The sequence below is a fragment of the Ailuropoda melanoleuca genome, chromosome 16 (genome assembly GCF_002007445.2).
Source record: "Ailuropoda melanoleuca isolate Jingjing chromosome 16, ASM200744v2, whole genome shotgun sequence".
Classification (NCBI taxonomy): Eukaryota; Metazoa; Chordata; class Mammalia; order Carnivora; family Ursidae; genus Ailuropoda; species Ailuropoda melanoleuca.
Window position 1 is genome coordinate 42,110,807 of NC_048233.1, and position 14,559 is coordinate 42,125,365.

Genomic DNA, 14,559 nt, shown 5'->3' on the forward strand with positions numbered 1-14,559 from the left:
CAATGGTGGGAGGCAGAGAGGAGGTGGGGTGGGTCTTGTTGCATGATGGCAGGAGAGGGGGATTCCCCTTCTGCCCTGGGGTAAGCGTCACAGAAGTGGGCCCAGGAGACAGTGTTAGAAGGGGATGGTGACACTAAGAAGTCAGACTGGAGAGCATCCCCCTACCACTCCAAGGCCAGAGCACAGTGCAGTGACATGTTGGGTCCCCGGGAGCCCAGGACCAGAGCTGGGAATCAGCGAGTAGGATCGTTGGCTGGATCTGTTGTGGGCAGGAAGGCTCCCAGAGAACACTGGCTCCAAGGCCGCCCTCTGAATGTGAGATAAGACGCAGACTCCACCAAGACCTAGAGAGCTCAGGGACACTTTATTGAAGCGCTATCAGGAAATAGGCAGGCATGGGGAGCAGGCCGTTCAGGAGGGTTTGAGACGATCAGAGCGGGGTGACGTTTTTTTCTAACTTAATATCTCTCCTGTCTTCATGTCCACAGCTGGCAGCCAGTCCCTGCTTGCCTTTGGAACGCGTTTTCGTCTTGAATGCATGGCAGGTGTTTTGAGAGTTCCCAGCTGCTCAAGTAGGGAAACCACTCCATGAAGGCCAGCTTCAAAAAGATCTCTGTGCCTACACGGCTCCCCTCTTCCACGGCTCCTCTGCCCCTGCTGCCTTCACGGGCCGAGCGAGCATCCTCTGAGAGTGAGGAAAGACGCAGGAGGAAGGACTGCCTCTCTCCCGAGTCTGCCCTCTCAGACTGTGGGGCAGGGGGTTTGGTGGGCTGCCTGGAGAATGTCAGTTCTAGCCGGGCCTGGGGCACAGGCAAATCCACACCGTAGACGTGTCCGAGATGGAGAGATAAGGAAAGGTCAGGAGAGAGGGAGCAGGGGATGTATTGCCAAATGGATGAGTGGGAGGAGAAGAAAAGAGAGATATAAAGGAGCAGAGGGCAGGGGTGGAGAGAGAAGATACACGGCGTGGTGGAAGAGGAGTAGAACAAGGAGGAGGGAAGAAAGAGCAAGGTAAGAAGGAAAGAGAACTTTCCAGAAAAGGGACATGGCTACCACAGAGCCAGAAGAAAGACTCCTGAGCCTGGAGGGTTACTCTACAGGAGGATTCTGTCAGGGCCGTTCTAACACAGGCTGCTCGGGCTCCTTCCCTGGTTCATCTGCTGCCTGGCCGCCGTCCCACGCCTGGCATGAGCCTGCCTCCCTCCCACTCAGCAGCAGGGCCGTTCTGGGTGGGATGGTAATTCTAATATTGGCCTAAATGAGGCAGATTTGAAAGGAATCTGGCTGTGAACTCTCATGGAATGTAGCCCCAGGCCGTGGAGCACTTTGGCATTCTTGATAAAATCATTCTATGCTAGTATGAATAATCGAGTCGGTCATATTTTGAAGGGTGTTGATTTCTTATTCCAATATTCTGATGGTGGGAGTTGTCAGGGGAAGTGGCTGGGAGCCGGGCGGGGGATAAGCCGGAAGGAAGTGGGGACACCCCATGCTGGTTGGGTTGGCAGCGTTCCCTGGTCGGAGGGGGCCTACAGGAAAGCGTCCTGCTGCGGCGAGAGAGCCACGCATGGAACCCTGGTCTAGACTACTCGCAGCTCCTTTGGGGGCACCAAGGTCAATTCTAAGCCCTACCCTCCTCTCTAAAGGCCTGTGGGTGCCGTGGATCTGGCTCCGGTGGGAGGAGGAAGACCCTACCGCAGCCCTGCTCTGGAAGCGGGGCCAAGTCCTAGCCCAGGGCTTGGCACAGAGCAGTCGAGTGGGCATTAGTGGGAGTGGATGCCTGGGGACCCTGGAGGGCCCTGGGATCTGGAGCAAGGGGGGTACGTCTGTGGGGACCCATCCAGAGGCAGAGGGATGGACAGGGTGACCTTAGGACGCACAGGCCACTCCCCATGCCTCCTGCTGTTGATTTGGCGCATGGGGCATCAGCGAAGCGGCAGGTCTTAGGGCTGGGGGTCGGGGGAGGCTGGAGGGACAGCCGAGGGGGCCGGGGCCCTTTAGCTCCTGTAACTCTTCTTCGTGGACGATGTCTTGGAGATGATGCGCACGCTGGAACTGCTGCCGCTCATGCTGCGGCTGCTGGGGGAGCTGAAGCCGCCCCCGGAGCTGTAGCCCAGGCTGTAGCCGCTGCCGCCGCCGCCGGACATGCAGAGGCCGCCGCCCGAGCTGTAGCCCGTGCCCCCGCTGGAGGAGACCACGGCTGTGGAGAGAAGGCACAGGGCACGCTGGCAGGCTCCTCCGGGTCCCTGAGGCTCTAGGCCCAGGAGGGCTCCCTCCCGCGGGGCTTCCTCAGGGAGCAGGAATCTCCTGGGGCCGGGGACCGGGGTCAGAGAGGGTGGGCACGGACACGCTGCCCCAGGGCAAGTGTCTACATAGGACATGGCACTTTCCGAAGCACTTTCACTGCTGTGGCCGTGTTGATCTCAACAGGCCTGAGGACACCATTACTAGGATCACGTCCACTTGCCAGAGGGAACGCGGAGAGGCTAAGACATCAGGCGGCAAGTGCGGGGTCACACCTGCTGCGTCCGTTCCTCAGCGGCGCAGGGCTCTCATGCTGGCCGGAGCATGAGGCCTCGGGTCCTGGACAGGAGCAGGGGCTCCCATACTGGAAGAGGCCTGAAGGCCATCCGGGTGAGCCTCCCCCGGTTGTAATCACCTCGGACACATCACCGAAAGGCGATGGTTTATAGCACCTGTTCCGATACACTCAGGGAGGGGGCGCTCACTACCGTGGGACGCAGCTCCCCTAGCTTTTCAAACATCTGGAGATGCCTCATTGACTGCCCCTCTCTGTCCAGTTCTCCAGCTGAAGCTTTCCTGTTCCTTTTATCAACTGGTTTCAAGCCCTCCCCCATCTTGGTTTCTGGCCTTCCTCATGTGGTCCGAGCCACCTGGGGCCCAAGGAGATGCTCCCTCTCACACCCAGGACTCGCTGATCCCTGGACATCCCCCTGCTGTGGGCTCGTTCCGAGCTGCGGTGCTACCTGCTCTCCCCTCTGTGAGCTGAGGCCCTGCCGTGCTCTACTGGTTCCATTCCTTCGCTTCAGTTCTAGGTATGGTCCTTTCCGTTTCGCCAGCTCACTAGCCTCTTGTTAGTTGTGTGAGTTTGAATCCTGCCAGAACTAGCTAAGGGATCGCGTTCAGGCTGCGGACCCATCGCTCTGCGTGTTGTCCTGTTCTGTAACGGGGGTCCTCTGGGGGCCAGAGTGGAGTCCTTCCAGAATGGATGTGTGACCCCACTGGGTCTGGCCTTGGGGGGTGAGGGCCCGCCACAAGTCTTTCTTGAGCCCACAGAAAGGAAAGGCCACAGAAGAGAAGGGTCTCCACAGAGCCCTTGGGAGGGTCTTAATGACATCCCCACCCACGTCTATCACCAACTTGTTAGTGATGCCATTGCTTCCATTTTAATGCCCACTTTTCTGTTATCCCAAGACATTTACTCACAGATGTTCACGGGTCCGACGCCTTCCCCAGTGAGTCTGTTGCGGGGGGAGAGAAAGAGACATTTCATTGGCTGAGAAATTGAGGAGCCCTCAACGCAATCAGCACAGCGCGCTTACTATGTGCCAGGCCCTGTGCGTAGCAAGCCTTTCTTTCATCTAGCTACTATGAATCTGCAAGGGGAATCTAGAAGAGAGACCAAGTTAAAATAAATACATAGAGAAATGGGGAGAGGGGTGCGTGTTCACTAGGTGGAGAGGGACCGGCAGATTGCAGGCTTCTCTGGGCAAACATGGAGCCCCTGAGGCCCATCCCAGTGTGGCCTGGGGGCTGGGCAGGAATGGCCCTGCTGTGGCCTTCCAGGTCGTCATGGGCCACCGCTGCCTGATACTGTCACCCCGACCCTCTGCCCCGGGGCCAGTAGCAACGATGGGAGAGGCTGAGGCTGCAGGGCGCCTCTGGGGAGCAGCTGCGTCTTAACCCTGTTTCCACCTTTGGCATTTCTATCTGGGGCCTGATGCTGTGGGGCTCTTGGTGTCCGTGGTGTTGGTGGTCTCGTGGCATCTGTTGGAGCCACGGTGGGAGCCACGGTACTTGAGCAGCCACGGTGGGGGAAGGCGCCCCACCTGCACTCCTCGCCCTCCAGCAGCTTGCGGTAGGTGGCGATCTCGATGTCCAGGGCCAGCTTCACGTTCATGAGCTCCTGGTACTCGCGCAGCTGCCGGGCCATGTCCTGCTTGGCCTTCTGCAGGGCGTCCTCCAGCTCGGCCAGCTTGTGCTTGGCGTCCTTGAGGGCCAGCTCCCCGCGCTGCTCGGCATCGGCGATGGCATTCTGGAGCGTGGCGCACTGCCAGGGACACACAGGAGTTTGTGAGGTCGCCCACAGAGAACGCAGGAAGATACACATTTTAGGTTAAACATATGGGAGGATTTCCTGAAATGGATTTCATGCAAAGGAGGTTGGAGCTCCATTATCTTCAAAAATAAGATTAATCTCTGTCCTCTTTGGATGATTTGAGGTTTAGCCATAGTGGAGAAAATGATTGGGGAGGGGGGTTCCTTCCCGATGCTGGGCTTCTCTGCATAGTTTTGCTTTGTATGGCCCCGGAGGACAGACCCTTCCCTCGGGGAGCAGCTGCTGCTCAGCAGACCTCAGAAAGAAGGTCCCGACTTCCCTGGTGGGGCGGGAGACCACACAGTTACATTCCTGGATGGTCACTCATCTGGGGAGGCTCCTCTCTGCATGGGCTGAGTTGGGACCAGGCCTGGGTCTGCCGGCGGGCAGGGGCACGGACGGGATGGCTGCTGGGAGCTCAGCCCCACCTGCTTCTTCAGGTTATCGATCTCAGAGCGCAGTCTCTGCATCACGCGGTTCAGCTCGGAGATCTCCATCTTGGTGGTGCGGAGGTCATCCCCATGCCGGCCGGCCGACCGCTGCAGCTCCTCGTACTGGGGGAAGGGGGTGGTCAGGCCAGAGGTGAGATGGCCATGGCTTCCCAGGGCCCAACAGGCTTCCAGGGTGCTGCTTGGAAGTGCCTGCTTTGCCCCCACTGCTACTTTCCATCAGATACCCTCTGCACTCCCTTGGCTCTCTGCCCCTCGCTCTCCATGCCCGCAGGCCCCACCCCACAGTTGGACCCATCCTGTGTCTGGTCTCTCGTCCTTTCCCCTCCACATCAGGTATCTTTTTTTTTTTTTTTAAGATTTTATGTATTTGACAGAGAGAGAGAGACACAGCGAGAGAGGGAACACAAGCAGAGGGAGTGGGAGAGGGAGAAGCAGGCTTCCCACTGAGCAGGGAGTCCGGCACCGGGCTCGATCCCAGGACTCTGGGATCATGACCTGAGCTGAAGGCAGATGCTTAACGACTGAGCCACCTAGGCACCCCTCCATATCAGGTATCATATCCTTGCGTGCTCAGCAGCCACAGGGGTGCCTGTCACTCTCTGATTTTTAAGGCCTTTCAAATTTATGCCTCCCCAGCTCAGAGTGTTTGCTCTAACCTGGAAGATGTCATGGTGTGGCCCATATTGAGCCTTTGGTCCCAGCCCCTCGGTCACCCCCAGCTGCACCTCCCTTCTCTGGATCCAGGCTCTTGTTCCTCCCTTCCCTCTGGCTCCCGCTGGCTGGTGCTGTCCAGCTGTCCCTTGCTGCCCGCTACAGGGCATTGGAGGTGTGTCCATCCTCCCCCTCACAGAGGACTGACCACCTCCTGCCTTCATCTGGTTGCCCCCCAGGTCCCAATGGTGCTGCCCAAGCAGTCCTCCCGATGGAGGGTAAGCCCCAGGCTGAACTCATATCCTTTTGACCCCATCAGACCGGGACACCTGGCAGGACAAGGCTCTTACCTAGTTTACCTTTGAAATCCCAGTTCTCTTAGACTGTTTCATGGACTTGACCTTGACGCCTCACCTTGGTCTGGTACCAGGACTCAGCTTCGGCCCGGCTGCGGTTGGCAATGTCCTCGTACTGGGCCTTGACCTCGGAGATGATGCTGTCCAGGTCCAGCTTCCGGTTGTTGTCCATGGACAGGACCACGGAGGTTTCTGAGATCTGGGCCTGCAGCTGAGCCAGCTCCTGCGATGGGACCCACACAGACGAGCTGAAGCAGGGTGTGTGTGTGTGTGTGTGTGTGTGTGTGTGTGTGTGTGTGTTGGGAGACAGCGGCCAGGCTCGGGAAACAGACCCTGGCATCGAGGACCTCACTTGCACTATTGGGGTGCAGAACCTTGTAAAGGCCTGAAGGGCTGGGAAGGACATTAGGAAGGTCACTGAATTTACACCCAGGCTTGGCCGTCACCCCCTCTGCCCGAAGGGAGCAACCGCACGGGGAACTCCGGCAGGATCCTCCAGAAGTCACTCCCGCAATCAAGGGAGCGCACCTTGCTGTGACCTGTCGGTGGTGGCCTGCTCTGAGAAAACACAGCCTTTCACACCAGATAAAGAAATCCTCTTGTGACAGAAAACTGAGTCAGAAGGAGCCAGAAAGCTCAATCCTATTTCCCAACTTGGCTCCTCCCTGTTCCTCAGAGATGGGAAATGGAAATCAGCTCGAGACAGCAGAACGGGCACCAGAACAAAGCATTCGAGTCTGGGATCGGCCAAGAGGGTTAGATCACTTCTCTGAGTCTCAGAGGGGCTGGTCCCAGCACAGTTTCACACGCTTTCTGTGAGGATTAAATCAATTCATGTCTACATAACACGGCTTTTGAAACAGTAAACCACAATTAATTTCACCTTCCAGAATCATCTACGGTGGCAGTTCCCAAAATGGGATCCTGAGACCAGCAGCCCCAGCAGCATCACCTGGGAACTTGCTGGAAATGCAACATTTTGGCTCCTACCCTAGATTCACTGAATCCTACCTGGTATTTTAACAAGCGGTCTAGAAGATTCGGATGCACTTTAAAATTTGAGAATCCCTGGTCTGCAGCACAGATCTAAGTAAAAATCCTCCTTTCCTTTGTTTATTCATAATTGGTCATGCATTTCCTGCTTCAAGCAATTATTCTTTTGTTGTTTTGCGATATGTTTTTCCCACAGAGTTTTCCTGGTTAGGGGACCTAACTTGCGGGGATCAGAGGGTGGTCTCAGCCGACATGCTTGCTGTTGTCAGCATCGCAGGGAACAAGCAGAGAAAAATGATGTCTTTTTTGCCCAGTGTGGGTGGCAGGGTGGTCACGGAACCTGTCCAAAGCCATGGAGCCCATGCTCCTGCTCCCGGAACATGACCCGTTTCTGCCGGGCACCGAACATATGCAATGCATGGGCATATCACCTGTCCTTTTCGGGGCAACCCGGAGGCACACAGCGCACCCTGCACCCCATCTCAACCCCTCTGCCTCACTCGCTCTCCCAGCCACCTTGGCCTCCTCCTTGCATTCCTGGATCCTCAGTTCTTCCCGTTTCTCTTCAGATATCACCGGCCTCCTGCCCGCACCCTTCCTTGTGTCTCTCCATCAGCCCTACTATGCCTGAAATGGCGTAGTTATTCCATCCTCTCTGTACGGCCCATCTCTTCCACTGTAATAGAAGCTCCAAGAACTTAGGGGCTTTGTTTTGTCTGCTCAGCACTGCCCCTGCAGCCCCGAGGACAGTGCCTGGCATACGGAGGGGCACAACGATACGTGTCTTCTTCAAGAGAGCTGGGCAGTTGTGCTGGGTGCTTCTAGAAGCACCCGAGGGCTCGCTAATTGCTACTTGGTGTGTGAGATCGCATCATTCTGCAGCCTCTCTAGGAAGAGTAGCTGGTAAATTTGAGCTGGGCTGGGTGAGCCAGGATGCCCAGCTATGTCTATGGAAACCACGAGCATTTCATCGACAGGCAGTTTTTTTGTCTGACCAATAGCACATGCTTGGTCCAAGTGGTCAAGGTTGAATTTCTTGCCTGACCCCCCCAGCTGCCCTAGGGAGCCTCATGTTGTTCCTCAGTAGGGAAAGCAGCACCTGCTCCCTGAATTCCAACCTGACGACGGGGTGGGGAGCAGAGAGGAGACGAGGGAAGGAGCCAGCAGCCTGTGTGCCCAGCCCAGGCCCCCAGCCCCTGACACTGCTTACCGCATCGTAGAAAGCTCTCAGGAAGTTGATTTCATCCATTAAGGCGTCCACCTTGGCCTCCAGCTCTACCTTGTTCATGTAGGCGGCGTCCACGTCCTGGGCACAGAACATGTGGTCACTCTGGGGCCCATCCTTTGTGGGGCAGCCAGCCCCTCTGGCTGAGAGTTAGGCTGGAGAACGTCAGCTCCCAGGGATAAGGGCGTTTCTTTGTTCCAGGCTCTGGAGTGGAACTTGCAGGAGGGCGAAGACTATGTGGGGACCAGGGCTCTCAGGGAATGCTCACCGGCTCCCGAGCTGGTGCCACGTGGACAGATCTTAGGTTACCTGCCTGTGGTGAGGTCAACCCCATCCTGGGCCCGTGGGCCTCGGCTGCCTCTGGGCTCTCCCAGCCTCTCCCCTGTCCTCCTCTTCACACTCTCAGCCCCTTCCTGAGCTGCACCCACCACTGCTCCATTCTCCCTCCCCCAGCTGGCTCCCCTCCCTCTGCCTGCCCCTGCTGAGCAGAAAGGCCCACCACTCCATGGAGCCGATCCCTGTCCTGCCTCTGTCCTCCTGAGCCTGATGTGATGTCCTGGAGCCTTAGCTCAGCAGAGGGCCCGTTTTGCTTCTTTCTCCCCATAGGGGCTGCACGTGGGGAGGGGCTGGTGTCATGATTTATAGCTGGGACTCTGGAGCCCCGGATCCTGACTCACTTCTGATTTTCTGGGTAACCTTGGGCCTCCTACTTACCTGCCTGACCCTGAGTTTTCTCATTTCTAAAGCAAAACCTGCTTCAAAGATCAGCTACATGAATGGGAAGTTGCGAGGCCTCTGGCTTCAGTGACGTCACTCCCAGAAGGGGCTACTGGGGCCTGGGAGCCAGGAGGGGGCGGCCCTGTCCCCTCACCTTCTTGAGCACCACAAACTCATTCTCCGCCACTGTGCGTCTGTTGATTTCTTCTTCGTACCTGTGGGAAGGATTAAGAAGTGGGTTGTCAAGGTGATCATTTTGTAATACACGAAAATATGGAATTGGTATGCTGTACACCTGAAAATAATATCGTATTGTATGCCAATCATAAATCTATACCGAAGAGTGGATGGGTGTTAGGAGCAGGCTTCTGGGAGTGAGGCCCAACAGTGGAGGCTGTAGGTGGACAGGCGGTGTGGGTCTCCGGCGCAGCCATGGACAGTGAGATCCTGGAGCATTGCTTGCCCTTTACACATGTGTCCCCATCCCAAGTCACACACAACCACCTCTGTCCAAATACAACTCCAGCCCAAAATAGCAGTAAAACCGAACCACCCCTCATTCCTTCTGAGGTTGCCTTTCTCAAGGCTTTGCTTCATAGAGGTGTTGACCATCCCATAGTGGGGCCAGCAGGCTTCTCTTTTTTTACCCCCTGGTGTCACCCTAAGCCAAAGAAGGGAGGAAAAGAGGAGTGGTCCGGCCTGATGCAGACAGTCCCAGGCCTTGGCTGGCTCCTGCACCCCGGCGCACCCTCGCGTTGCCTTGCCCCTCTGGTCTCAGCCACACTGAACCATGGAGAGGGAGCCGGCCTCAGGCTAATAGGGGCCTTCCCTCCCCCACCCGGCCAGGCTTCTCATTCTTCAATTTGCCTCTAGACAGCAGCCCCTCTCCCCTCCTGTCCCCCAGGGACAGGGGAGGTGCCCCCTTGCTCACTGAGCTCTGGGAAGGAAGCTTCCCTTCTGCCCTAGGTAACCCATTTCCTCCCCAGCCCTCCTAAGCGTCAGTGAATCCCACCCTCTTAGCGGCTGGGCTTGGCTTTGTCTCTTCCACCTCCCAGCTGAGTAGCCTGGGGCAGGTCACTTAGCCTCTCAGAGGCTCTTCATCTCTGAATTGGCTTGTCATTATTTTTTTTAAAAACCACCAGGTACTACCCCACGCTAAGCATGTGTGGGTTCTCCCCGTTTTTATGTTGCCTCCACTGTCCAATAGGATCTGGGAAAAGCTCTTTCCTGCCCTCGAGTCTTCAGTACTGTGCCCTCTCCAGAACGGATGTGGTTTTCCTTATTGCTTCCTTATGCTGCCTTTTAACGGCATCTGAACATCTTCTCCTCACCTGACTCCATGCAACTGTCCTCACCTTCTGTGTTTTCCAGTTCACAGTCCCTCCCCCTGCACGGGCCTCTTAGGGGCCCTGCCACAGGAACATCGCTGTCCATTAACCAGGAACACACTCTTCAACGATCCCCTCATAGTCCTCCCCTGTGATTCTTTCTCCACCTTGAGCTTTAGTCTCCTCCTCCGGGAAGCCTTCTTGGACTGAAACACTGTTACTCCATATTGCATACATATTATAAATTCTCCATCTGCACTCGCTTCTCTTGCCTGTGTCCTGCATCACGACACACCTAATCATCCCTATAATAAAAATAGTGAACACTTACCAACAACTTACGACGTGCTGGGCACTGGACACCCTACCACGTATTTCACATGCAAGTTTTGATCTAATAATCCCAACCCCTACGAGGTGGGCACTATTAACATCCCCTTTAACAGACAAAGGAACCACGTAGGGTTCAGAGAGTCAGAGTCATTCAGTCAGTAAGTAGTTGAGCCACGATTCTAACTCCACTGCCTCTAGATTCAATAGTGCTAGTGCTGTCCGAGAGAACTTTCCGTGATGATGGAAATGCTCTAAATTGTATCCGCTCTGGGGCCCGTTAGCCACACGTGGCCACTGAGCCCCTGAAGTGTGGCTAGTGTGACTGAGGAGCTGAAATGCAAGTTTTATTTCATTTTAATTCATTTAAATTAAAACAGCCACGGTGGGGGGGGGATGCTACCATTTAAAGTCAACTCTGACCTGAATTCTCATTACATTACACAAACTATAACTGGAACTCCTTATCAAGTCACTTATTTTGTTTGGACCAAGAGCATTAGAAATAAATTTAAGCAATAGAAAGAGGAAGCTGCTTGAATCTATAGGCACGAGCATGCCATTGTGTCTAGTGGGCTGTGTGTGTGTGTGTGTGTGTGTGTGTGCGTGTGTGTGTGTGTGTGGTTCCATGGAGAAGGCCCCAAATCTGTCTTCTTTTGCTCCTTGGCCAGGGTTGGGGTGATTACGCACACATCGTGTAAGTTAGCAATGGGGCTGCGTTGATCAAATGTGAGAGGGAGAGTCTATGGGTTTCATTCTTGAACCAGGAGTTGCCACCTGGACAGCACTGGTCAAGTCAGTGGCTGTCTCCGAGCCTTACCGTCCCCATCTGCAGAGTTTTCGAGGTGGTTGTGCAAACCCGCTCTTTGTGCCCGTGCCGGCAGTCATCATCTCCAGCGCCATCCCTCCCCAAAGCCTCAACATTCTTGGCCACAGGGTCCCAGTTCTTTTACCAATTCTTCCTCGCTTCCCTGAGTGTGTGTCCCATTGCCCCGCTGGACTGGACCCTTGCGGAGAGCGGGGCCTCCCCAGGACCCTCGGGGCAGGGCCCTCCCCGGAGAAGGCTGCGTGTCTACTCACTTGTTCTTGAAGTCTTCCACCACGTCCTGCATGTTCTTCAGCTCCGTCTCCAGCCGCGTCCGCTCGCCGCCTAGGCAGTCCAGCTGCCGCCTCAGGTTGCTGATGTAGGCTTCAAACATGGGCTCGATGTTGGCCCTGGCGGTTTTATGCTCCTGCAGGAGGCTCCATTTGGTCTCCAGGACCTTGTTCTGCTGCTCCAGGAAGCGCACCTGCCCCGGCCAGAGGGGAGAGACCGTGAGGGCTGCCCTGCCTTAGCCTCCTGGAGGGCTGTGGGACACAGGGCCCCCCAACAGTGCAGGGAGGCCCTGCAGGAGCTTGGAGTCCAGGTGGCGGGCTCCTCCTCCTCGTCGTCCTGGAAGGAGCCTGGAACGTAGACAGCCACCCAGATGTGGGTGCAGTGGGCCTGGGGGACGGGCGGTGGCTTGGTGTGGAGGAGGGAGAAGTAAGGAGGGCCAGGACCAGAGGGGCTGGAAACCGTCTGCATCCACCAAACCACGCCAACGTGCGGGAGCTGCAGGAAAGAACACTCCACCACCACCTTACTGGGCGGGATTTTGAGTCTCATTAAAGGCAGGAGGCTCTTGGCAGAAAATTTCGTTTGTCCATTTTCTTTGCTACATGAATTCTCTAGATCTGCAATCTGAACTCAGTTGCCCATACAGTCCAGGATCGCTGAAATGGGTCACTCTAAAGTCCTGTTGGGGGATCTGGGCTCAAAGCTAGCTGTGTTGCTGGCCAGCTGTGTGGCCTGGGCACGCCCTCTGCTCTCTCGGGTCCCTCGAGCTCTTGTGCTAGTAGTCTGCTTTGCTTGACTTGCTCTCATCTATCTGCTCCTCTGTCTGCGAGGCTGCCTTGGGAATATGCGAAACCACTCTCCTTACACAAAGTCCTTCCTTTGGGAGCCCCTGGAATGACCCACAGCCTCAGAATGAAGGGACGAAGGAGCCTCCAAAACGTCGGAGATGGCAGTGTGCCTCCAGAGGGCCTTCAACAAATGCCCCTCTTGCCCTTCCTGCCTTTTGTCTCTGTTGTCAGAGAAAGGAGGGCAATCCAGGCCCCGAGTCCCTCCCTATCACATCCCCTTGTCCCCACATCCTCTCTAGATGAACCAAGCGGAGGAGGGCCTGCCTGGTCCCCTCAGAGCCAGTCTCCTGGAAACCTCGTATTTGTTGGTGCAGATACCAGGCCAAGTGGGGTGTCACGGGTGATGAAACGGAAGAAGCCCTGGCTCAACAGTCCCTTTGGTCAGACTGGCACGTTCATAGACCGGCGACCCTATGGTGAGGCATTCCATAGCCTGTTCAACCTGCAGAGTCACCCTGCCTAGTCTGTCTGTCCAACCCAACCGAGGCCCAAGAAGTGAGGGGATGTTCCCCTAGTAATAGAGTCTGGGTTGGAAGAGTCTAGCACTCCTCTTTCCAGGTCCCACATATGGAGGCTGAACAAGCCAGATCCTTGGACTGGTTCTTCCCAGGCAAAGCAACCAGCTCAGGCGTGAGCCGGTGGTGGAACAAAGTAGAATGGCGTCTTTCCCCGGATCTGCGGAAATCCCTAGGAGCGCAGGCCATCCCGCGGGGTGCACTTGGGGCTGGCGTCACAGCTCAGCTCTCGCCAGAAGAGAAGTGGGAAAGCCGACTCCTTGGCAACCACTCAGCTTCCCCGACATACCCAAGTCACCAGGGAAGGTCATGGCCAGAGGGCTTCCCCTATTAACTGTGCCGGTCAAGGTAACCCCAGCCTGCTTCTCAGAACCGTTCATTCCTTCATTCCTTTGCCTACAAAATGATCCCTTTTTGCTGCCTAACTTTCAGCCCAGCACACATTCCTTATCCATGAAAAGAGCAATGACCTTGCAGCAGGTCGGACAGCTCTGGTGTGTGGAGATGAATATTTTTCTGCTCCCACCTCAACAAGGTCCCTCCGCTCCCTCCTTTGCCGGGTCAGCTGTCTTCCCAGCCCCCAGGATCACAGGTCCCGGGCAAGTGCCAGTTGACCTCAGAAAAGCACAGAAAACAGAGGTACCTCGGGCACCCTGCTGCTCTCTGGGTGGGGACCCCACTTGCCCTCACCTTGTCAATGAACGAGGCGAACTTGTTGTTGAGGGTCTTGATCTGCTCCTTCTCCTCCTTTCGTACCCGCTGGAGGGAGGGATCGATCTCCAGGTGGAGGGGGGTCAGGAGGCTTTGGTTGACAGTGACCTCCTGGATGCCCCCAGAGCCAGACATCATCCCACCTCCAAATCCGTACCCACCGAAGGCTCCCCCGGCCCGGTAGCCCATGCCTCCGAGACCCAGCCCGTAGCCGGCACCCCCACCGCTGGCCCGGCCGCAGCGGTAGCCTCCGCTGATAGAGATTCTCTTGCTACCCCCAAAGCTGTGGAGGCTCCTGGTCCCGAAGCCGCCCCCAAAGCTGCCCCCGAAGCCCTTCCCGCCCTGGGACACAGAGACAGAGCTGAAGCTGGGCCGGCAGCCTGGGAGGAGGCTGGCCGAGGAAGCACTGAAGTTCCGAGTGCCTCCGGACTTGATGGTGACAGATGATCGTTGGGTCATGGTGGAAGCTGGTGCCAGAGAGTCAGAGGAGCGAAAGTGTCACGGGGTGAGGAGCCTTCCAAGTCTAGCTGTTCCAGACTCTCCTTGACTTTTATCCCTTTCAAGAACTGGGCTTGGCCGGAGAAGATCAAAGACCACTCTGTTGAGTTCATCTCAATGGCATGTCTGGCCAGCGCCCGTCTTCCTGCTCCCTAATCATCATGGGGAACACCCTACCCAGGGCAGGACCAGGCCTGGGGATTCAGCCCCCCCGCCCGGCCAGGTTCTCAGGCTCACGCGGCAGGCACTCCCACTGTTTCTAAGCTGTTCCTCTCTTTGGATTCCCAGGTCCTGGACTCTGAACCCAAGCACTGGATTATGCCCTTCCTGTCACTGGGGAAAGAGAAACCTCCTTTATTGAGGACTCAGTCTGTGCCAGAGCACGGGCAGGTCAGCTGCAGGCATTACGTCATTGGATTCTCATGTAACTTTGCGAGGGTGAGCAGCAGAGGATCGTTGCCGACGTTTACTGAGCAGCTACTATAGGCAGTTACACCAGT

At 56.3% G+C, this 14,559-nt stretch overlaps 1 protein-coding gene across 1 annotated transcript; it reads right to left on the bottom strand.

Annotated features, from left to right (window-relative positions):
- Nucleotides 1-342: 342 nt before the first annotated feature.
- LOC100470700 (keratin, type II cytoskeletal 5) lies at nt 343-14,097 on the bottom strand. The gene is made up of 9 exons (XM_034645321.1): nt 13,541-14,097; nt 11,472-11,680; nt 8,888-8,948; nt 8,002-8,097; nt 5,857-6,021; nt 4,768-4,893; nt 4,071-4,291; nt 3,448-3,482; nt 343-2,200 (listed from the first exon to the last, which is right to left on the bottom strand). Exons 1-9 carry the CDS (start codon nt 14,018-14,020, stop codon nt 1,998-2,000), a joined length of 1,596 nt encoding a protein of 531 aa, XP_034501212.1. The 5' UTR covers nt 14,021-14,097; the 3' UTR covers nt 343-1,997.
- Nucleotides 14,098-14,559: the final 462 nt, after the last annotated feature.

What these genes read in the sequence shown, in the direction of transcription:
- LOC100470700 (XM_034645321.1), bottom strand. Translation starts at nt 14,020, where the DNA reads ATGACCCAACGATCATCTGTCACCATCAAGTCCGGAGGCACTCGGAAC. An exon ending in GTGGAAGACTTCAAGAACAA is followed by an intron (nt 8,949 to 11,471) that starts GTGAGTAGACAC and finishes TCCTTCCCACAG; the next exon opens with GTACGAAGAAGAAATCAACA. An exon ending in CGTCGGACCCGTGAACATCT is followed by an intron (nt 2,201 to 3,447) that starts GTGAGTAAATGT and finishes TTCTCTCCACAG; the next exon opens with CCGTGGTCTCCTCCAGCGGG.